This window comes from Perca flavescens, chromosome 7, assembly GCF_004354835.1.
Source record: "Perca flavescens isolate YP-PL-M2 chromosome 7, PFLA_1.0, whole genome shotgun sequence".
NCBI classification, from domain to species: Eukaryota; Metazoa; Chordata; class Actinopteri; order Perciformes; family Percidae; genus Perca; species Perca flavescens.
In genome coordinates this window covers 31,474,325-31,499,995 of record NC_041337.1, presented here as the reverse complement: position 1 = coordinate 31,499,995, position 25,671 = coordinate 31,474,325, and the positions used below count along the sequence as shown (strand labels likewise).

At 42.0% G+C, this 25,671-nt stretch overlaps 1 protein-coding gene across 1 annotated transcript; it reads right to left on the bottom strand.

Moving 5' to 3' along the window:
* Positions 1-412: 412 nt before the first annotated feature.
* pard6b (par-6 partitioning defective 6 homolog beta (C. elegans)) lies at positions 413-23,716 on the bottom strand. Its single transcript, XM_028583914.1, has 3 exons — positions 23,557-23,716; positions 20,965-21,187; positions 413-4,544 (listed from the first exon to the last, which is right to left on the bottom strand). Exons 1-3 carry the CDS (start codon positions 23,617-23,619, stop codon positions 3,607-3,609), a joined length of 1,224 nt encoding a protein of 407 aa, XP_028439715.1. The 5' UTR covers positions 23,620-23,716; the 3' UTR covers positions 413-3,606.
* Positions 23,717-25,671: the final 1,955 nt, after the last annotated feature.

The window sequence follows — 25,671 nt, the reverse complement described above, 5'->3', positions numbered from 1 at the left end:
TTTTATTTTTTAATAAATAATTTAAAATACCTCAATAGACAATACAAAATGTAGCATACTCTATAAATATAAGATCTATATCTATAGAATATACAATATTAATATACTAGAGTACACTATGAATATACTATACTATTCAATACTAAAATATACACATAGGATAACTATACTATATACATTAGACAAGTAATGAGGTAGAAGGGAAGCAAAAAATATGTCTAATTTTCCCATGTGCAAGGTTATTAAAGGAGCAAAACAGAGTGGTGTATGGTTGAGACAGAAACTATAGAGATGAGAGTTTGGAAAGTTATCTGTTAAACAGAGGTAGGTGTTGTAAAGATGTTCTGTATTGTACCTTGTGGTACCGAAGAACAGGTTCAACTGTTTCTATGCATTGACAGACAACAAACAATGAAGATTGCTACATATTAGTTTATTTTATCCAGCTCCTCCAATCAGCAATTACAGGTGTACATCTATTTATTCATACGCATACAGTTGAATCTTAAAACATTTTCATTAAGTGGAATACAAATGTACATCATATATAGCATTGATATGAAAATACTGACAATCTTCATTACAAATCTATACCGTAGGATTTATCTGGCAAGCAAAAATCATTGCTCAATCGCTTTAAAAAAAAAAATATCTGACTCAAAGCAAAACAAGTAGCCTGTTTTGAGGTTGTGCTAATACAACTGTTTCTCTTCCACAAAATATTATTGATAATTCACAGTATGGACAAAATAATAGTGTCACATCTTGCACAGATTCTCCTGTTGCTTTAGCCAGAACAGTAAAAATCACCTAGTGAAATCATCTCCTATTGGGCAATAACATGAGATTTATGACCAAAACAACAATCACAAATAAACAAAACAATTCACTTATAAAAAATAAAGACATACAATTTGTACAAAGAAAGAAAAAATGCAGATGCATGATTAGAGAATAAATAACTGTGGTTACAATCCCAGTGTCCTGTGGTAAAGTTAGAAATTAAGAAAATAAATTAACATTGATTTCTAAAAGTTCAGAGTACCATTCATTACTGTTGAATGAAAGAAGACCGAATCCCATCAGCAGACAGTACCTTACACATATAGCTTGAAACACAATAGTGGATGCTCATACACAACAGTGAATATCCAGTCAGAGATATTCACTGTCTCTGTCTGTGATCAGATATTCAAGCAATAAACAGAACTATAAATGATGAACATTAGTGTAATAGCAATCTGTATGAATGTAGTGTTCTGTTCCATTATAAGCGCACATAGGTTCAGATGATGATGACGCCAATAATCATTATCGAGAGGGTCTGTATCTGTGTGTGTGTGAGTCCACCATGTTTTAGTGTTTAATGTTTGAGTGAGAAAAAAAATCACTTTGAACAAGAGAGCAAATGCTTCAAATCAATAAGAGAAATAATAGACATCTGCTCTCAATGCAGGGAGGCAGTTAGCAGCAGCATCTAAGGTTAGTGTGTGTGTGTGTGTATATGGATAGATATTCCAATAAATGTTATGGATTCGCTTCAAGAACAGGAAGAAAAACCGTGCCAGAATTCCTTCTTTCTGTGGAGAACGTTTCATGGCAGGGGTTTGCATTTCTGAGGGAGTTAAGTCTAAGTGCAAAAATCCAATACAATTTAAAGCTGCACTATGGAAATGTGTTGGCGAATTCAGATTAACTCCACTACCAAAAAAATCCTAAATCAAGTCAATTCAATTCTATTCATACAGCCCAAAATCACTAATTTCCCTCAAAAAGCTTAGGAGTTCCCCCCTTTAAAATAAGAAACACACAATTTATTTTAAATTTTTTTAAATTCAAGCCTAATCTGTCAGTCAAGTTTTTGCTGAGAGGCAGTTCATTACAGCTTTGTTGGGGACTTTTCAAGGAAAGCAACAACTTCGATGGAAAAGGCAAATAGTGATCAGAGCAAGGACATACTGTACAAAAGACAGACTGCCTCACCTTTATTAAATACAGTACGTGAAGCAGTTCTGTGTTTGTTTAAATATGACTCAATCTGACCTGGGCTTATTTTGAGATAACAGGCGGTTTCACTCTTGTCACTGTAAGCATCACTCATTTCATCTCAATGATGTGGTTGTATTTGCTCAGTGTTACAGTCCAGCTACTGATCAGCCGTTTAGGCCCAAAGTCAATATTTAGTAGCATTATAAATACATCTGATGCGTTACATTCTCTCCTAGTGCGTCATTAATTGAATCCAGTGAGAATGAAGATACAAAAAGGAAGTGGTGCAGAAATACTGGAAAGAACACTTCTCATATGTGAATATCTCAGGGACACATTCAAGTGAACTCAGGGAAAAAAACAAAGAGCAATATGTTGTGCAGCACTGAGATGAGATATATTGAGACATGATCCAGAACGAATGGAGAGGGAGAAAACAGACAAACAAAAATATGAAATCACATTTACATTGGTCATTTTTAGCCATGCAGCAGGGGAAATAGCCCTTGTCGTGTAAAGGAGAGAGAGTGCAATATGAAAGAAATATGAGAGGGAAATTAATTCAATCCAAGATGTCCCATTCCCAGTTAGGAGCAATTTTCTGGAGTGACTCACAACAGATGGAAACTGGTCATACAGTCACTTGTGATGTACAAGTATTGTAAAATAAAAAAAGTAATAATAGAATTAAAAACAAAATATGTAAAACACAGGCCCAATGGTAAAAGGATTTTAAAAAGAGACTAGATGCTCCCAAGAATGATAAAAATCATCAACCATTCATTATCAGTCAGTCATTAATTCAGCAGGTAAAAAAAACAGCTAACAACAGTGGTTAAAAGCATCCGAGCCAATACAAAGTACCCAGACTTGTTGTTTAGGTGTTTTGTCCTCGAATAAAAACTACAGTATTATTGCAGATCTCAGCACTTGGTCGATTGTTGTGGTACTACGTTGTGTGGAAAGTGCCACAACGGTTTATCAATTGCATGCTGTGGCCACCTGGGGGAAGGGAGGTGGTCATAGTGGGGTGCAGGGGTGGGGTGACAAGGCAAAAAAACAACCACAGATTGTCAACAAATGCTTGAGCTAAAATCCTGCTTCAGTGTGTGTTTGTTATTGAGGGGGGGGGACTTCTACCTTCATCTACTTTTGGGACTGATGATGGGGTGTCTCCTGTCTGGCCTCTTGTGGAAGCTCAGTGTAACAACAGTTTCCAGGTTAAAAACAAGTGCTTGTAGTGTTTTACAAATCGAGTGAAGGGTAAGGGACCTTCAAATTACACTTCTTTGTCGGACATTTTTGTGCCTGCAGAACTGGGGGGGTTGGGGGTGGTTCACTGCTATGGCACACATGCGTGGTCAGTGGCATGTACAGGAGAGACGTATGAAGTGCAGTGTTTGATGTGTAGATGTTAGGATGCACAAACATTTACGTTGTCAGTGTCGTGTTGAGATGTAATATGTACACTTTTCATTGTGCTTCTCAGGCGTAGTCGCTGTATGATGGTACAGGATGTTCCCCACGTTTGATTAGCTGATCCACGGCTCCCCACAAGTGTGAGTAGAAGTATTTGACGATCGGGTTTCCAGTGGTTAAGTTTGTGAATCCAAAAGCCTACAGAGTTATAACGGTGCCGTCCTCCTCCAGACTTCGCCTTTCAATTGCTCTGTCTAGGGATGGCGTGGTCGGAATGGCGTTGCTTAGCGATCCACTGCTGCCGCTGGCCGGCAGGGTTCCATTGGCGTTGCTAGAGAGGGTGGAGGTGGAGGCGGCGGCAGTGCGGAGGTTGAGGTGCGGCTCGTAGCGAAGCAGCGAGGGCATGCTATAGTTGGACGAGGTGCGTCTGATGGGCTCAGCCTCGCCGCCTGCCTCGATCACCAGGTCCTCGTCGTCCTCGTCGCTCTCCAGCTCCCCGACAGGGAAGTTCTGGATGATGTGCGATGGCATGGAGGCCGGGGCACCAACCCCACCGTGCGACGAGTAGCCATAGTAGCTGGCACCGCTGTCCGACGAGCGTCCTGAGCTCCCAGACGCCGCGCCGCCTCCTCCTCCCCCTCCTCCTCCGCTGCGAACAACATTGTTCCGCTGGTTGGCAGGCTTCACGGTGATGATGAGGTTGTGACTGTTGGCGATCATCATGTCCGTCACCTGGTCCAAAGACTTCCCAGCCACCTCGATACCGTTCACCTCCAGCACCTCATCGTTGACTGCCAGCAGGCCGGTGCTCTCCGCCAGCCCGCCAGGCACCATGCGAGAGATGAATATCCCCGGAACCTTCTCTAGGCCCTGCGGAGTGACCCGTACGCTGGAGCCGTCGCGGATGTAGAAGCCCAACGGCTTTTCCTGGCCGTGCTTGTACAGACGAACGCGTCGGTGCGTCTCAGGGAGGATGTCCACGTCGATGATGGACGAGACGGGGCGGAAGTCCCTCGGAAGGCTAATGATCACCGGTGGTTTCTTCCTGTTGGGGTCAGGCCGCAGAAGAACGGCCGCAAGCACCGTGTTTTTCTTCCTGGTCAGCGAGTTGGTACCAAACGTGTAATCAGCTTCCTCTGCAGAATAAAAGTAGAGAGGAAGCAGAGAAGGAGAAGTACAGAAGAGGAAGAGAGGGCAAAGATGTTGGCACGGAGACAGAAAAAGGGAAATAGCGGTAGAAAGAAAAGGGAAGAGAGAAACAAAGAGGACATGCATTAACAAAAGCTGGTTCATTTTCCATTAACATCATACTAGGCTAATTACACATCAAGACGTTATTCGGGCTGACACTCCGTTGCATCATGCAGTTTCAGGAGAATGCAATAGAGCGGCTCTCAGCCTGAGGCTTCCCTGCAGGGCGTCTGTGCCGAACACACAAAAGACGTTGATCCCCAGAACTCCCCTCAGGTCATACTCCTGCAAAATGCCACACCAGCCAACAGGCGAAGATCCAGGACTTAGCCCAAAAAATTGAACATCAACAACTTCTCAGTCCCTCCCCCCTTTTCTGCTGAAGCCCAAAATTGTCTCCTAAGCCCCTCCCCCCACAAGGGAGAATGAGTGCGTGTGCATGAGCAGTGATTGACACGCGGTTAGACACCATCCCCCCCACCCCACCCCGGCACTGATTGGTGCATCTGAACAGGGAGCGGTGGATTTTTGCAAATCACACTACAGGCTGTGGGTGGTGCCAGAGGAGCTGGATTTATTACCTGCCTCATGTAGTTCTACTGGAACATAGGGCCAGTTTCAGCAAATATGACAGAAAGTTAGTTTTATAAGTCTTACCTACTGCACCTTTAAAGAAATGTTACTCAAGTAAAATTTAAAGTACTTGTGTACTATCAATCAGCAACATGACCCCTTATGTTAACTATGCAGAGGTACAATAATGCTGACCATAACCCATAAGGACGGGATCCTTAATTTGATTACGTTGTTGTGCATTTGTACTGTTCCCTAAATACTAAGTCCAGCCCAAGCCCGCACCCTTCCCACCCACCGACGGCTGACCCTTGGCCCGGTGAACATAAACGTTTACAACATCCATCTCTTCCAAAGTGTCAGCTGAGTGGAGACGGTCACCTCTATCGAGCTGTGCCCCACACCTGCAGCAGCTGCTGATTTATCGCCTTTCTTCTGCTCCATTCTTAAAACCAAATGTAACTTTTGTTTTTAGTCTGCAACAGATGCAACTTGAAATGTTGCAAAGCACCATGCTTGTGATAAAATTACAGATTTAAAAAAAAAAAAAAAACTCAAGTAGCCTAGAAATCTAGACACACCCTTGCGGCAGCAAATGCAATTTGCAGCCAGGGTCAGTCTAGCAACTCTCCGTTGGCTTGCGAACTGGAAAAACCAAACTCTGGTCGGGCCAATTCGGTGGGCGGGCTTAACATAAGGACGACAGAGTTGCGACTGTTCCGCGTGAATTCCTTGCTACTTCCCTGCTGCTGTTGGCGAACGGCAGCCTTTCGAATCGGCTTTGGCCGCGACTCTGGAAGACTTGGAGTTCACTGAAGTCCTTCTTAAAAAAGGAAGATGTGTTACGGCAAAAGTTGAATCTATCAACTAGTGTTGCTCTGCCTGGTTGTAGCGCTATCCTATTGCGTGCAGAGGGAATTTTGAAAGACAACCGTTTATCCCGTCTCTCGGTTTGAGCCCTGCCAATGGTGAGTTCCCAGACCCAACATCTCGATGTGGGTCTGGCTTGTCAGGCTACTCAATAAGTACATTACACAAAAACTACTTTATTACAGTAACGAGAGTAAATGTAATTAGTTACTTACACCTCTGCTAACGGTTTCCCTGTGTTGATCTTCTCATCTACCTCCAGCGAGAAGTAATTGTGCATGTTTTCCCAAATATCAAACTAGTCCTTTAAAGATTTTTTGGTTCAGATGAGAGACAAGAATGGGTTTTACATAACATTAACGTCAGATTTGAACCAAGAATATGGTCACATTTTAGCTGCATGAGTCACTGGGATGCCATAAAAACCCTGCACTGTTTATGTACATTTTGAGGTGTGTGTACACCATCAACCTGCTATAGACTTTAACCTAGCATGGCTGATATTAACATAACAACATGGGCTGGCCAGGTAAAACAGGGAAAAACTAGACCTTGGCTCCCTAATAGTTAACCAGCATAATATAAGCAGCTAAACATTAACATGACTTTCATACGATTTTTCGCCAGTTCCAAGCCTGTTACGTTGTCTTTTTCTGGTGTTATTTTTAACATCTTTCTTCTAAATATGCCGTCAACTTTTTCACCTTTTCCATATCGGTTTTTACAGCACTTTGTAAACTCTGTAGATGAAAGTGCTCTATAAATAAAGCTACTTAATACTTCTTCACTCCTGTCCCTTCCTCGGAGTGCAAATCTCTGTGTGTTTGTGTGTGTGTGTGTGTGTGTATGTGTGTGTGTGTGTGTGTAATCTGGGAAAATATCCATTCAGGTGGCTGATAAAGATTCCAGCTCTCAGGTTCTGACAGGTACGCACCACACCACTCCCCTCCCCTCTCCCTCATCCTAAAAAAAACAAAACAAAGGATCAATTGTCCCGAGAAAGAGCAGCAGTCTCCCCTTTCAGTTCCCATGAGGCACGAGTCTGGTGTATACACACACACTTACTATATCTTTGTCAGCCATGACCTTATGGGCCAACTCCCCATGAGAAAAATTACACCAACAATAGCTTTATAAGAGTCTGTGAGGTTAACCTGCTGGAACACAAGTTGCATCATCTGAGCACTGTTCCTGTTCAAACTGTTCTTTCTACATGCCTTACCCTTAAGACACACACACACACACACACACACACACACACACACACACACACACACACACACACACACACACACACACACACACACACACACACACACACACACACACACACACACACACACACACACACACACACACACACACACACACACACACACACACACACACACACACACACACACACACACACACACACACACACACACACACACACACACACACACACACACACACACACACACACACACACACACACACACACACAGCAGTGCAGTCACGCATAAGCGGAGGCGACGCTCCACATCTCATTTCCCTCTTTCTAGATTTCTTTTCATCTAAACCATCACTCCATCTCCAGTATATGAAAGGCCAGACCTCACAATTGAGTCATATTTGAGCAAACAGAATAGGACGGCCACTCAGGGCCACTCACAGGTGCACACACGCGCGCTGTTCTGGTGGCAAATAGTATAAGCATGCAGCTATCTGACTACAGAATGTGTAAGCCCACACACGTGGAAACAACATATGTAAGCACACAAAAGCAGGTATTCACACACACACACACACACACACACACACACACACACACACACACACACACACACACACACACACACACACACACACACACACACACACACACACACACACACACACACACACACACACACACACACACACACACACACACACACACACACACACACACACACACACACACACACACACACACACACACACACACACACACACGCATCTAGAACGTTTATCTCTGGTTAGTGGTGATGCCTAAGCACTAATGAACAGCAGCACTGTGAGGCCCAATACCCAGAAAAACCACAGCTACATTATAGCTCATTAGAGCACAGAAGCAAAGCTCTCCATCTCTCTAGTCTAATTGGCTACAAAGGCCTATAGGCAAGCCACAATAAACTGTAAAACACACACTGTTCCTTATTTGTTAAAGTATAAATGACCTTATTTTGGTTCCACTTTTATTTACAGACAGGACTTGAGAATAACAGTAGCCCAACTGTCCCAGTGACACTATAAATAATAGATATGACAAACTGCTACATTTCTTTCTGTAAAATAGACAACTAAATGGGCTGTAAACAGCTGATACCATAGCAACTAAAAGGTTCCTTTTGTGTCACTTTGATGGCAAGTGAGGGCACACACACACTTCAATTTGAGAAATGATTAGACCAGTAATGTATTACACGATACGATATATCACAATACTTATGTCACGATATATATTATTGCGATTTTAAACATATTGCAATATTCTGCGATATATTGCAATTTATTACTTTCCTCATTTACGCGGACCATCATCCCTGCTGACCTCACCAGAAGAAGAAAAAACTCAGTGGGCTGAAAAAGCAATTGATTTTATTGTTCTTGTACCAAAAAGTTAAATTCTTATGTGCAATTTATATAATAAAAGGTCGATACAGTGTTGCCACGGAAAATATCACGATACTATGCTGGGTCCATTTTTTCACCACCTCTAATGGGTATTCTATATGTGTTTGTAATCTCAGTTATTGTGGCCGCTATATATTAGAGGAAAATAAAATAGTATTCCCAAAAAATGTAAATAATTCCAAAATCTGTTTAATCCTATTATAGAAAAAGGGACTGCATTTACACTGCGCCTTTCGGCCTTACCGGACAAAGCGCTTTTACAATTTGCATCTCATTCACACACACATATTCCTGGCAGAGCAACTTGGCATTTTGTCTTGCTTTCAGTGTCTTGCTCAAGGACACTCCGACATGCCGACAGGAAGAGCCCAGGATCAAACCGCTAACTTTTTGATTACAGGACGACCTCCTGCTCTACCTCCTGAGCCACAGCCACCCCATTCATTATTCATTTATTAAGCTAATTAGGGCCAATTATATCTCACACCATGCTATTGATGCATGCACAACTGTTTTGACCTCTGTTGCATTATGGGAATAGCGGAGCACTATTGGTGGTCTAGGTCTATCAATAAAACCAATCATCACAACTGGCTAGCACAGAATGGGTGCTTGTGGTCAATTATAGCGGATGGGCAACTACACGCTTACCAGGCTTTGGAACAATGTAGGTTTTAATATTAACCTTTCAGGTCAGGTTGTCTTGACAACCTGATGTGAGCAAGCCAACAGGACAGAGACATCTCAGCATGAGCCACAGGAAAAGCTGATTGGCTAATGGCTGAAGCTACAGGAGGTCAAGGCCTAATGATTACTGCCTATTAGGGCTGCTCGATTATGGAACAAATCATAACCACTTTAAGGGCTTTTCCCTTTATTATATAGTGACAGTGAATAGATAGGAAAGGTGGGAGAGAGATGGGGGATGACATGCCGAAAAGGGCAGCAGGTCGGATTCGAACCCGCACCCCTGCAAAGGACTCAGCCTACATGGGTCGAACGCTCTTATTGAGTGAGCTAGAGGCCGGCCCCTAATCACAAGTATTTTGGTCAATATGTAAAATCACGATTATTTAACATGATTACTCATTGACTTTTAGAAAGATGTTGCATTTATTGAACTTAAAAAACAGTGAAACAGTTTGAACTGTGAAACTTTTTTTCATTCAGAACAGAAGAGAAAAGAAGAGTTTACTAGCAAAATGTAATGTGAAAAATAATCGTTTTTTTTCCTCGATTACATTGTTTTTGTGATCGTTAGGAGACAAAATCAAAATCATGATCAAAATTTGATTATTGCACAGCCCTACTGCCTACTATAAGACAAAATGTTCCATCCTCTTTTTCTTTTCTTTTTTTAGGAATTTGAGTTATTTAGTGTCTGCTGTTGTGAGGGTTTGCATATGTTGTGCTGATACATAACTTCACTTTTATTCCCCTATGTGCTCTGGAAATACATGAAGCATAAATGAGGTTTGCAGTAGCCAGAGAATGTATGCAGCTGGTTTAGCTAATGATTCATAGAAGAAAAAAATAAAATAAATCAGAGGTTAACTATGTTGGTTTTATAATGCCAAGATTACAGAGGAATGTTGTTTTCTTTATGGGCCAATTACTGTAGCAACAAATCACATTTCTGTGAACTCTTCCTCGAGTTCTTCTCTCAAAATTAGCTTATGATCCAACGTCCATTAAAGAGGTACGCCACCGATTTTAGAGACGGGTCAGTTGACCATTTGCTGAGCCCCACCCTCCTTAGCTACTGTTGCTAAACAAGCTTTCTGTTCTTGCATGCCATATGCCGTTTATAATAACAACAGTGGCATATTCAATTTCTTTTGTAATTTCTTTTTTAATAATTGGCCCTAAAATCTGACATAGTACCATCCTGGATGTGCTATTGTGCCGGAATGTTTTGTGGCGATCGTGAGTTTATCCATTAAAACGGACACAAATCTACATTAGACGACAGATTTAGCCAACGCTAATTAGCTGAAATTAGGTTGGAGAGACACTGGAGTGATGCTTGCATCACAACATAGACCAACTAATCAATTATGAAATTGGTTGGCAACTATTTCTGTAATCAATTAAATTGATTAGTTGTTGCAGGCCTAAAACAATGCTTTTGGTTGCATTTTGGGAAACGTAGGATCCAGTGTTTTTAGAGCTTGACCCAGGCATGGGCCAGTATAAGATTCTGACGGTATGACAATCTTTAGCAAAAATATCATGGTTTCACGGTATTGCAATTACAGCTTTAAAAATGCATTATTTTCAAATATCTGGGTACAAAAACGAAATTACAACTTTATTTTTTTGCAGTGATGCTTAGTCATTCCTCTCTGTAGTAACACACGGGTATGAAACCAGTCCCTGGGCGGGCGGGCGGGCGGGCACACACACACACACACACACACACACACACACACACACACACACACACACACACACACACACACACACACACACACACACACACACACACACACACACACACACACACACACACACACACACACACACACACACACACACACACACACACACACACACACACACACACACACACACACACACACACAAGCAAGGTCACATACACATATACACAGTATATTAATTAGTATTGTCCAGAGACATGCCTAAGTAGTGGTCCAGGTAAAAATCTTGCTAAAAAAAGCACCAGTCTTTATTTGTTTGTAAATTAATAAGAATTGCGGTCCATGAAACCCATCTTCGGTATCCAAACACAACACATGTCTCAAATATCTGAGTATCGAAAAACATGAAGAAAACGACAAGCAGTTGAAGGTTGTGGTGTTCTGGAAACAGTCAAGTTTGTTGATGACAAGCCTGGATGTTCACCACACAGCCGGTGCCACGGTGTTCCTGACACAGAACGATACAAGAGGGGGAGGAGGGGGTGGGGGGCGGGTATTCTACGTGCGTGTCAACGTGAACTTGTGTCGATGAGAAAAACCAGGGGTGGTGTGAAACAAAAGATTTGAAACAGGCAGGAGAGACAGAAATACAGCACATACACAGTGTAGAGAAAGAGAGAGAGAGAAGAAAGAAAGGAAAAAAAGAGGAGAAGGTGATAAAAAAAAATTCAAAGGAGTACATTCCCGGAGGGTTACTATTCCTGGTGTGGGGAACATACCTCCCTGGCACAGCCCAGATAAAAGTGCCTTAATGCTGCTGATAAGACAAGGAGAAAGAAATGGAAGGAGGGAGGTCAATGGGAGAGTGCTGAGAGCAAACGACAAAATAGGAACAGCAAGAAAACAGAGAAGCAGACTACATGGGTAAGGTGTGAGGGAAAAGGGAGATTATGTGGAGTCCTGTATAGACAAAGCCTCGATGTGTAATTCAGCTGACGATTTGAGGAATTACTTATTAAATCCATAATTCAAAAGACTCGAGTCATGAACATTAGCCTGCTCCTAGACCTCCTCATGTAATCTCACTCATGAATTCTCTATTACACTCATCAGTCCTGCTTTATTACTCGGTCTTGACAGGAGCCATTTCTAAAAAAGGAATACCAAAACTTAAATCTACACTGTAGGAGAAACCAGTTTTCAAGAAGCAGTATGGAGGGTGTACAAATTAACACAATTTAAAAGTGAGATTTATGCAGAATTAATAGGTTTTATTTGCTGGTCTACACTCTTGTACAGCACTTTTCTGTGTGTGTGTGTGTATGTGTGTGTGTGTGTGTGTGTGTGTGTGTGTCTGGTCTGCATTATGAAGCAATTCCATCAATTTCTTTTGTGCTGACATAGACACCTCTCTCCTTCCTTCCTGTAATGCCTCCTCCTCACACTCCCATTTTTCTCCCCTGTGTCCTTCACTCAATCTGTCCCTCAGGCTCTCTGGTCCATCTTTCCACAGGAGCCTTTTTTTCCCCCGTCTCTCCACCTCTGTCTGTCCCTCTTGGTCCTGCAGAGTTTCATCTTTCTGTCTCCGTTATCCTTCTCTTTCTCTTTCTTTGTAGCTCTCAGGCTGAGCTGTTCTCTCTGTCTGTTCTCTCAATGCTGTGATTCTTAAAGCTACTGCTGCTTCTGCTAGAGGTAAATCAAGCACAGGACTCAATGTTCCTTTGAGGGCAGCGTTGGGACAACAGACGTAGCGCCTGGAAACACCAACAAGACAACCTGGGTTAGTCCGGGACAGTGGCTGGATGACTAGGACTGGGACTGGTAAGACAAGTACGGATATGACAAGGGAGGAGGCATGCTGCTAGGAGTCAGCATGGGGCAGGTAGCCTGGAGCAGGGATGTACCTGGGGCTAAGGCTGGATTTGAGCTTTGGACAGGGCGGGGTAGGGGAGAGGGGCAGCTCACTTGGGGAAGTAGGTTTCAGTACCGGGTTACAGGAAGGAGGCTGAGCCTGGGGTGAGGTGACTAGATCTGGGTCTGAAAAGCCAAGCCTTCTACGCAGCCCTGCTAAATGTAGCCTCCAGGAGGACGAGGAGGAGGAAGGACTAGCTGTTGGGGAAGATGGAGGAGAAGAAGGGAGGGAGGAGGAGCCGCTCGGGCTGGGGGAACCCAAGTCAAATCTGACAACCCTGTCGCTCACGCGTCTGAATAGGGACTTTAGAGGGGAGGGACGAGCAGGGGGACTCTGTGCTTCTGGCTCTGTCCTGCCTTCAGCATCTGGCTCTGGAAGACAACACAGCCAACCTGCAGTTAGATAAGGCCACCGAGGCACATTTCTCATTGCCAAGATGAACTTTTAGCCGACTGTAGTTAAAGCGATGAAAGACTCAATAGCATTAAAAATTTGAGAAAATGCACCAGTGCAATTAAAACCATACTGACTTGCCCATATGCACATTGAAAGGAATAATTGTCACTGCAATTGTTCCTCCTCTCCATATTGGACATAAGGAGATTCCTTCCTTAAGCTTATCAATTGTATATACCTTCGTAAAAGTGTAAAGAGTCTGAATGTAGAAAGGATGAGTAAAAGGAAATGAACTACAAACAGTGACAGTAGTCAGGCAACAGTGTTTAGGAGCTGCCTGTCAGAGCCTGCTGACTATGGCTCTGGAATGGTGTGCTGAAAGAAATTCACAGAAAAGCATATCAGTTATCATGCTTCATATCAATATTGCTGTAGTAGCAAGCCCAGGGGACAGAAAGAATCCTTTTTAATTCAAAATCAGCGAGAAATGCATCGGTCTGCTTGCAAGCCAAAATTAAAAGATATCACTGATTATTAAAACGTACTATAATGCATCTTTACCTTCGGCTGGAAACCAACCTCAAATCCTCCCTCCCTTTAAATACAAATAAACGACTACTACACTCCTCTTGTTCTCTTTCAATCGTTGGTCTTGCACAGCACTTTCAGAACCAGTGACACTACACTACACTACACTCTTTTCCATCTAAACCACCTTCCCTCCATCTTCTTGCAGGGTGGATAAAGTCTCATTTAGCCAGGTTTCAAAGGGTAGAGAATAAGGGTTTAGCATCCCAGGCTGTGCGCTCTCTCTCGTTTTCAATGCTCTACCCTTTCTTTTTACTTGTTCTCCATCGCTTTCTCGATTGTTTACCATCTCTTTCTCTGTCCACCTATACCCCCTGTTGAAGGAGGCACGCTCTGGGGCCGAGGGTCCAGTCTGGCCTCCTGTCCTGTCTAATCTAGCCAGCAGACGTGATCAGAGGCTGGCCACATTCCGACCAAAATGCTCCCTCCCTCCCTCATCTCTCTCCCTCTCTTTTCTTTTCTTTCTTTCTCTCTCTCTCTCTCTCTCACCCTCCCCAGCTTGGGCCTCACTCTGCATTCCTCCCTCACTAATACTATTTTCTCTCTCTCTCTCTCTCTCTCACACTTACACTACTCCCTCTCCTTTGCCCACATCTCTAATTACATGCCTTGCCTAAACAATGCCTTATACATTACTCCCTTTTTAATATAGTTTACTCTGCCTCCCTTTCATCCTCCCATCTCTCTTATTAGGTCTAAGATATGTTCCTCCTCCATGTATTCTTCCTCCAGTGCTATGAATCCATTGTTCACTCACTCATTACATACAGCAAACCTAGGGAATAATTCAGGCCTTGAGATCCAAAGCAGGGGTGGCTGATTTCTATTATTTTCACAGATCGTGCTCTGGGACATCTCTTCTGTGCTTCATCCATTACACCTGCCAGCACTTTGTCTCTCTCGCTTTAATCCTTTCATCTCCAGCTCACAGTATAAATCCTCCTCCCCCCACCCACCCTTGCAAGTTGTGGCGTCTTCACTTATTCTGACTTTTTATGCTTTCATCCAAATCTTTTTTTCCCCCCCACCACATTGTCTTCCTTGTTTCATCTGGCTCTCTGTGGCTGTCGTAGTCTCACCCAATCTCTTTCACTACGCATCTACAGCGTCTCTCCCTGTCATTGCTTACCGGACTCAGTACATTGCTTATCACACTCAGAGCTGTTATCCTACTCAAATGCTTGCTTTGCAGGGTGGGTAGACTTTGTCCGTGTTGTACTTTCACACTGTACATTTCCTTTTTTACTCTGGCAGGGTGATTCATGCGCTGGTTACTAATTACTAAGGAAGTCCCTGCTGGAATACACAAATACAAGCATTACTGTCCCTCTCCATACCTTTTCCTCTTCCTTACTGGGGTAAAGTTACGTGTCCTTCAGGACGGAAACTGTGTGAGCAGTGAGCAATGTCGTCACCAAACAAACCCACGCCCTGAGAGAGATTGCTTGAAAAACTGCTACCGATATGACAACCTAGAAACTCTGTGTGTGTGTGTGTGTGTGTGTGTGTGTGTGTGTGTGTGTGTGTGTGTGTGTGTGCGCGCGCAAGTGTTCTGGGTGACTGATACAGGCAAACATGAGGTCACTCGATACCAGGAGAATCTCTTCTGACAACCATGTTTACAGCCAATAAAAGCTGAGCGTCACTCACTATACCTGAAATGCAACATTCAACATTTCTTTCCAATGGAGGTCCACAGGTCTACATGACCAACTTAAAAAAACAGCATGTGCAGCAAGCAGCAATGCAATTCTACTAAACGTTTTTGCATTCCAATAGAATCCTCAAAAGACAGAGGCAGGATCTGGAAAAAAAAAAAAAAAGAGATCTGGAGCACACGGTTATAGTAAGAGATGCAGCAGCAACTTGTCAAAACTTTGTGACTGTCTTGTGAGTAAGGTTGGGCATCATTTGGATTTGCGGGTCACATGCTTATTTCACAAATAAGAGGAAAGTTTTATTTTGATTCAATGGTGGTTTGCAGTTTTACCGGGTTTTTTCAACGTAAAATAAAGCCACACTAGAGCACCGCTTACTAGAGCTGGGCGATTTGTTTCCCTTAAAAAAATCTGCAATTTTTTTATAAAAAACTCGATTTACGATTCGATTTCCCCCCCCTTCCATTTAAAACAAAATAACTGCGAACTGTAAATATATTTTAAAAATATATATTTATTGTATTTAATTAAAGTGAATCAACATAAACAAAATTGCAAAGGCAAACTATTTCTCTAAGTGAAAAGTCACTGTGCAGTGTGCAACAAAGATTGTTAAACATCCAAATTATTTATACTGTATTTGGATTGAAAAAACATCAAAAAAAATTGATTTTTTGAAAATATGAATCGATTTGACCTACCAACTCGATTTTTAAATCAAATCGATTTTTTTCCCCAGCCCTACCGCTTACTGTGCTCCAAGGCTGCCAACACAACAAGCGCCTGGACGCTGCCGGAACCAAAATATGCATGTTAAAGTTGGAACCCCTGATCAGATTAGAAACCAAATCCTCCAAACGATTCCAATAAATAAACGATTCCACTGGAATCGTAATTTTTGAAACAATTCCAAGTAGGAATCGGTTCTCGATGCCCAATCCTACTTGTGAGGCCAAATAGCCTTCGGGAAGGAACTTGTTTTGGTGGAACATGTGTACGTTCAAAAGTTGTTTTAGTTGTGCGACAGAAAACTCAGATTGGACAGATAGTCTAGCTAGCTGTCTGGATTTACCCTGCAGAGATCTGAGGAGTAGGTAACCATAGTCCTCACCATAGACCATAGACCGGAGTTTAAAATGACAACACAAAGAAAGCCCAAGGCAACGGATATCCGGCCTAAATAAGTGAAATCCGGAGCAATCCCGGAAGTGGAACGTCTTGGATATAGACCATCGCTTAATTGAGTAATCCCATAAGGAATATGTTTGCGTTAATAAAGAACAATGGTAAAAATAGTAAATATGCAAAAGAGAAAACAAGACAGGCCTCTTAAAATGAACTAACTAACCCAAACAGCTAACCGGCTTTGAGTCACCCATAGTGTCACCGTGTGTGATCTAAGCTTCATATTATACAAGCATTAATGACAAACAACCACGGGCTGTTGGGCAGACTGACTGAAACTAGCAAAAGACCAGATATGAAACAGCCACATCTACAAAGCTGGCAAAAGCTGCTCTTTGTCAGCACCTAAAGCAGCAGTCACTGATATGACATCAAGGACAAAGTAATATTACTTTAACATTACTCAGTGGACCATTTTGTCTCGAACAGCTGTCTAATGACCACAACATTGTCCATATACACCGAGCTTAGCAAAAACAGTGCGGACCAGAACTAGCTGGGTGTCATTTAGATTTAGCGGATTCTGATTCAGATGCTTTGCGTAGTGTCTCTGACACATACACTACTCAAAGTAGCTACAACATGATAGCATCAGACACATCCAGAAGATAAATTAGGTTGCAGAAAGACAGTTTAGACAGACCTTAAGAACGTTTGTGTTTTCAAATGTTAGCAATACTGCTACCCAGCATGCTTTGCAGCTCCCAGCAGCCTTAAAGAGACTGGAGCACTGTTAATCCACCTATGAACGGGCCTCTTCACTGCTGCCATTACAATCAGTAAACAGTGGACACCTCACTGCCAGCTTAATAATGATCAGCACATTGTCCACGGATGGGGGGGTGGGGTGTAGGGGATCCTAGGGAATGTTGAGTTATATTGGAGTGTGTTGAAGCAATTTAAAAATAAAAAAAAGACTGGCATAGACAGAGTCCACACAGGCACCAACACTTACCCTATTTGTCAGCAGTGAACAATACAACGTTAATGGCTGGTCGGTGATGTAGCGTTGATGCATAAACAACAACAAAGTGGGCATTATTCAAGAACCAGACCACAACAATACAACAATAGACACTCTCAGGCTAACATCCATCCCTCTATCCATCCATCAAACCATCTGCACATCAATGAATGAACAAAACTCTAGGGCTGCAACTAACCATTGTTATTTTCATTAATCGGTCGATTAATCGATTAGTTGTTTGGTGTATAAAATCTCAATCAGTGTTTTCCAAAGCCCAAGAGGACGTCCCAAAATGTCTTTTGTCGTCCACAATTAGATAATTATTATTACAGAGATGAAGATATTCAGTTTACCGTCGTAGAAAAGTGAATAAACTATTGGAATCAGAGAATCTTATATTATTATTATTATTATTATTATTAATTATTATTATTATTATTATTATTATTATTATTATTATTAATAGTTGACAAGAAATCAATTAATCTTTGCAGCTCTACAAGACTCAAAGCCCTTAGACTTGTAGGAAATATGTAGGATTTAGCCTTATAGACAACTAAACTGCGGTGCCAAAAATAACCTCACATGACACACATGGACTGAACTGTGCCGAGACTAGACACTTTTTAAAACGCGCACAAATTATGTTAATGGAAATTGTCTGTCAGCAACCTTATAACCACTGAGACTGGAGAGTGAGTGTTTTTACTAGCTCCAAACACATTTCCCAGAAATCTATGTAATAAGATTTTACTGCACTGTTCCATGAAGGCCACACTGCTGCCTTGTCTGAAGCCCTGCTCTTATGCAATAATGACCAATCACATCACATCTGACCACTGACCTTCTAATACATACACACAATCGCTCAGTTACAGTCTCAAAAGGACATAGTAGAAGTCTAATGGCATTACAAGCCAGTTTGTGACTGAAACTCTGGAACGATGCACCAAACACAAACATGGAAAGTGGAATTACTCAGCAGTTAAAATCTGAAAACTGTGGTAGGGTTGCACAGGTTGGACAAAGTGTGACCCCCCCTCCCCACCCCACTACAACCCCAATGACCGTCCGTTATGGCCTTCCTCCTGTGTTGCTGATACCATGAAAGAGTTTGGAGTTGACTCACCTGACTGAATGAGATTTTTTTTTTTTTTTTTTTTTTTTAAAAGGACAATCTCCTTTTGGTGTAGGGTCATTTGTGCTCATAACGACAAACAAGAACATGAAGGACTTATTATCATTAAAAACCATTTCTCCAAAACAAAAATAATTTGCCAAGAGAGCAGATTTCAAAAGATGGGAGATACTGTGGCCGGGTTGGCTCAGTGAGTAGAGCAGGCGCACACATACTGAGAGGTTTATGCCTCGACGCAGAGTTCCAGGGTTCCAATCCGACCTGTGACTATTTCCTGCATGTCTTCCCCCTCTCTCTCGCCCCTTTCTCACCTAGCTGTCCTGTCAAAAATTAAAGGCGGAAAAGCCCAAAAAAATAATCTTTAAAAAAAAAAAAAGATGTGAGATACTTTTCACATAAACAAATGGTGCTCAGCGTTTAGTGTTTAAAAGGTTGAGAGTACCTCTCATCCTCGACATAGAGAAGCCATCAACTTACTATAGAGCCATCACTCGATAAGAACTCTACAGATTTATAATAAATGATCTAGAAGCTGACAATTTGCTGCGTCCACACACTGTGGAGCCTTTTAAGCGGGGACCAACTGGTGCTTAGCTGTAAGATGAAGGGGGGGTAGACAAATCAGGAGGGAAACCAGGGTCTGAGGGAAAAGGGGTCTACAGGGGGTTTTGAATGCATCCGAATCAGAAAAGGTTTTATTGCCACAATAAGTAGACTTTGCCTTGGTAAAAGGTGCATGCACAAATAAACTAACAAACATATTAAACATTAATATGAAATATACAAGAAATATATGCAAAATAACTGTTGCGTAAGCATTATTGTGTGTGTGTGTGTGTGTGTGTGTGTGTGTGTGTGTGTGTGCCTTCTGTCTTTGTTTTATCTTTTCCACAAGCAGTGTGTGTGTGTGTGAGTGCATGACGGATATGTGATGCCTGCTTGCCTGCATGACTGTGTTTTGTGTGTGTGTGTGTGTGTGTGTGTGTGTGTGTGTGTGTGTGTGTGTGTGTGTGTGTGTGTGTGTGTGTGTGTGTGTGTGTGTGTGTGCGCGCAGCAGTGAGCCCAGCGTGGGGGCTAGCGTCTGGGGCGTGTAATTGAAACACGGACCCATGCAGCGCTACACAGTGACCCCACTAATCTCCTCCTGACAAAGTGGCTTAGCTTCTATAGGGTCATATGGTACAGCGAGACAGCTTAAACACAACAGAGCGCTCGGCCCGACCTGCAGACCCTGGGGTCCTGCCTTGCATTCAACAGGTCACACTCAGCCACTCGTAAGATAGGACGCACTTCAGAAATACAATTCAACCAAAATTTGATGCAGTCTGTCTGACAGAAACAGGTTCGTGCTTATCCCTAACCACATGCAAACAACGACTAGAAAACTACAGTCATACAGTAAACTACAGCAACCAAAACTTCTAGGTGCTACATGTACTTCCCCCAAAACCTGAAAAGACAAAGGAATCGCCTGTGATACCATATACTGTATAAGCAGAGCAATGCTAATAATAGTTATTGGTCGTGATTATACCAGAGTCAGCGAGGAAGTAGGAAACAACAGGAGTACTGTATACAAAAAGTGTATGTGTTGAACTTGTCAGCAGCCGCACAGTAAAAACAAACCTCCCGTGTTTCCAAAGAAACAGGACATCCTAATCAGACAAGTACCCGCTCAGCAGTTTGATAATTTGATGATCAGAAAGAAGGTTTTTTTTAATGTTGACTTTTTTTTTTTTTTTTTTTTTGATGGTGTAGTTTGTTTGCAATGACAGATAATTGAGGGCAAAATACATGAGCAACATGCAGCCTGAAAAACTGAAAAGGTAAGGTGATATTGGGGTCTTTTATAATTATCTAGACACAATACACAGAGATTAATAACACTTGTTGCTGTTCAACAGCCTATCCCATACTTCTAAGCTATGCTATTCAAAGCTAACACATGACCTATTTTGTATTTCCATAGGAAAGCAGATCTGACCAAACAAACAGGTGGAAACGGGGACTCTTTGTTCAAACACTTCCTCTGTGCTTACCTTTCCTCTGCAGGAACAGTCTGAGTAGAGGGCTGGCAGTGGAGATGGCTTTGTGGTAGTTATCATCATTGTTGATGGGCAGCAGGTCGCCATGTACGTCAGCATATCCCACCAACAACTCCACATTGGGGATGCGATGCACGTGCTGCAGGAGGCCGTAGAACTCATCAAAGCGGCCCGGCTTCGACCGATCCAGCGAGAACCGACGAAACTCTGCACCAAACTGGGATGGAGCAGACAGGCAAACACATGTGAGCACACTTATACACACATTGGTATGGGGAGGAAAAAAAAAGCAATAACTGTGAGATAGCTGAGATGTAGTAACGAGCCTATGCTTGCAACGTATGCTCACAATATTTAGAAACCTCTCTTTAAAAAGTCTGAGATTTGGGGTTGTGACTAAGGCACATACGGTTCTGGTAGCCTAGCTCATTTCAAAACTGTAGGCTGTATAGAGTCGGTCTTCCATGTGGACAAGCTAACACACCGCATGTGATGAATTATTAATGTGGACTTTGTGATGTGTGTGTGTATCTCTAGGTTTCTGTGTTTGTGGATGCAATATGTTCAAGACTGAACAGCATTAAAATAGTTTCCTTTCAGATCATGTATTAGTTAGCGCATATGTATGTATGTATTTGTATGTGTGCGAATATCAACTTTATTATTGTTATTTTGCTGAATTTTCTTATTTTTTAACTTTAATGTAGCTTTTACATGCTGTTTTATTTATTAGTTTCCCTTTTGTGTGTGACTATCCAGCTGTAAAACGCATTGGACTGTCGTTTTGGATGTCTGTGAAGGAAACAAAAAAAAAAAAAAAGAAAAAAGTACAGCATTGTCTAATCAAGCTGTCTGACAGAATGGTAATTACTTATAAGAAAGACTGTGTTTTCAGCAGAAGTGCATTCCTACAAAACACGCTTCTCAGCTTATGAGTTATGTAGTAATCAGTGTGGTCTGGCTGCATCAATGGCTGCAGACGCATAATCTTTTTAGGCAACTGTTTGGCTGAGATAGACCGAGCCCAATGTCCCATTGGTGGTGTTGATGAGAAGTACAAGTGTTGTGGTTACTGTTGCCCAGCGCTGACAAAAGATGATCTGCAATCCGCTGCCAACCTGGACACTCGTCATGTTATGCATTAGTACAAAGCAGTATTATATTAACTATGGGTTGGGAAACCAAACAGGTCCCAGGCCAGTTTCTGGTACCCGCATTCTGACGTGAGTAGACAAAACATTTCAAATGACCCTGGACTGCTTGGTTTGGGAATGAGCTGGACAAAGTAAAATAAAGATTATTATATGACTTTGTGTAAATTAATTGGGTGGGGAAACTTTCATTGCAATTATTAACGATATAGATAGTGACACATAGGTCACAATTTATGTCAACATATGTAGTTCTTAAAAGGAACATGCCGACTTATTGGGAATTTAGCTTATTCACCGTAACCCCCAGAGTAAGACAAGTCCATACATACCCTTCTCATCTCCTTGCGTGCTGTAACGCTGTCTGACGGCTCCAGCGGCCATCAGGCCAGCACAGAACATGCAGGTGAATGGTTCCAGCAATCCTACTGCTCCGAATAAGTGAGAAAATAAGTCCAACATGTTCCTATTTACATGTTGTGATTTATAGAGTCACAGCGTGTACAAAAAACAACTTAACATGAGACAGAGTCATCATCTAACCAGTAAACAAACCGGGAACTATATTGTCTTTTGTACACGCTGTGACTCTACAAATCACAACATGTAAATAGGAACATGTTGCCATTATTTTGTCACTTTTGTCACAATTCGGAGCAGTAGGCTAGTTGGAACCAGTTACCTGCAGGATCTGTGCTAGGCTAAGCTAATGCAGGAGCCGTCAGACAGCCTTACAGCACGCACGGAGATGAGAAGGGTATGTATGGACTTAAAAACTAGTTTTTAGCAGCAAAGAGAGCACTGAGGACCCATTCCTCTGCATACATGTGTAATCATACCACAGGCAGGAGGCAGGTAAACGGTTGCGTAAGAAGACATGAGCCTGTTGCAGGCCGTATGACACCTTTACGCACAGGAAAATAACATACCAAGCAGCTATTAACGTCATATTTACGCCATTTACATCATACCTGGATAAATAGACGTACACGTCTCGCAACTTCTGTAAACGTCCCCTGGGGTTGTTCTGAAACGAAAACTTGACTCAAACTTGGAGTCAATATTTGGTACATGAGCAGGGAGGAGCGGCGGAGGAGGCTGTGACAGGTGACACTGGCTCACTGCGGCGTCAAGCTGACAACCTCCACCGCTAAACTTAACGTCACTCAGAACAACTTAGAATCAAACTACGCCACGGTTAATATCAAAGTTGTATGTATGGCGAGCTACCATGCGAGCTAGGCAGAGGAACAAAACCTGTGTTGGCTAGCTAGTTAAGCTTTATCGGTGTGTAGTTTGTGCGACATCATAACTTGCTATCAAGCCACTTAGCAGGCTAAATTAGCCAGAATAACCATGACCATGGGGAGAGTTAGCTAGAACTACTAGCTATATAGCAAACAAACGGACAAAAACGTCTCTATATGTAGCCTACCTTGCTCTTCACCTCCACGGTACTCAGAGAACGGTTGCTCGGCACTCGGTGGTTTTTGTTCATGTTTCGCTAGCAGCGGGACCGCCGCCAAAGCACTCAGACACTCGCCCTGCTCCTGCTGCTGCTGCTGCTGCTGCCGCTGCTGTGCTGTATCCCCAAACCGTACGTATCCACCAGCTCTTTTTCCAGTTAACACGGACTGTCCCACGACTTCTCGACGTCCAGCGGTTTGCGTTTTTTTTCTCCAAGAATGCGACAACGGCTGCCAACCAGCCTAACTCACCCTGTAAACTTATCTACTCTCATAGTTGCCGCTGCCAATGTAGCTACACCACTACTTTGTGTCTATCGTCGGGCTACCTTTATCCATGACTCTCTACCTCCCTCCCTCCCTCTCTCTCTCTCTCTCTCTCTCTCTCTGAGCCTGGAGGGCTGGCGACACTATACTTCAAAATAAAAGACCGTCTTTCTCTAACCTTCGCCTTCACAATAAGAGCACCCTATCATCCAGCGGCTCCCAACCTATGCTTCCAACCTTGCTCCAAACCAACTAACAAAAATACTACATCACTTAGGCTATATGATCTCACAGAAAGTTGTTTGGGTCACATCAAAATATAATAGTATACAAAAAAAATCAAAACTGCAACAAAAATTGATTTGGCATTAGGCTATATTATACCATGTGTGATATAATTTGTATAGTTTACACATGATGTAGGGAAAGTGTATTTTAAATTGATTGTTATGATGTTAAATTCAGATCTAACATGTTATGTATGCAGTTGTAAATGTTATGGATGACTGCAATCTATTTCTTATTGTATAGTGACATCTTCTGGCCAAAAGCCACATAGGCCTAATAACTTATATGCACACATTATATTTTATACTTATTTATGTATCATTTTATCTCGTACTATAAAATTAATTATATTTATGCCAGCCTGGTTTTGACTTTTGCCTGTTTTTCATCACGAGTTAATGTAAACTTTGACATAGCATACTTGTCTCTGAGTCGTGCATCTGGGTTGAAACCTGATTATCTACTGAACCTTAACACACCCAGCCTTACTTGATATCATTGTGGCATAATCATCAATGTGATTAAAGGTCATTATTGTTTCAATAGGCAACATTCTACGGGATGAAATATTATTGAATTTAAAGTCAAACCACACAGTTGTTTGCACTTATGTGCCAGATAGACCTCAAACTGTGCTTGATTGACATCTCCCCCACTCTCCTGTTTTGTTATTTTAATCTTGAAAACATAATCTTGAAAAAAAAAAAATATTGAAAGATAGTATATAGTATAGAAAAGATAGCAAAAGCTCAACATTACACATATTCAGGAATTAGAGAGAGGGAAAAAAAACATAAAATATATAGAAAATAGTTTTTAAAAAGAACAATGATGTCATGTAAAGTATAATAATTAATAATGAAGCTAAAAAGGGGTATCAAGCACTTTTCAGAATATCTATAATACAGAAATAAGAAGTTGAAAAATGTGTATTGCTATATTTCCTATGGGTTAGCTGAACACTTCATAAAAGATGGGATTCAACAAAGTACAAACACTTACATTCTCTAAAAGGAATGGGTAGCTCACATTTGTGTATGATTGTTCATATGTATATAAAGAACCTGAAACAGCATTACACAAATATAAAAAAATGAATAATAACCTAAATGGACTGCATTTTATACCTTACAATTTGTTTCTCTCTCACACACACACACACACACACACACACACACAACCCCCCCCCACACACACACACACACACACACTTTACTTACTATGAACTGTAATATTAGCAGTTTTCTACAGTGGAAAGAAAATGTGAACATGGCAGATCCTCCAAGCTAACAGAGACAATGTAACAGCTCAAAGCTTAAACCACCAATTTTGTTGAAAACATGTAATGGCTCTAAGTCTCAGATAGCATTAGGTCAGACACCTCATGAGCTGGCATATTGGTTATGATTTCTACACATACTGTATGTGTACACAGGTGAGGAGAAACCAGCCCATAGAGAGATTTATATATGAAAGTCAATCAGTGAGTACATCTGTGCACATACACTGACGACCTATCTGCAGAAGCA

Coding starts and splice junctions, on each gene's coding strand:
- pard6b (XM_028583914.1), bottom strand. CDS start 23,619: ATGAACAAAAACCACCGAGTGCCGAGCAACCGTTCTCTGAGTACCGTG. Junction 21,188..23,556: donor CCGTGGAGGTGAAGAGCAAG/GTAGGCTACATA, acceptor GCTCCATCCCAG/TTTGGTGCAGAGTTTCGTCG. Junction 4,545..20,964: donor ACTGTTCCTGCAGAGGAAAG/GTAAGCACAGAG, acceptor TTTATTCTGCAG/AGGAAGCTGATTACACGTTT.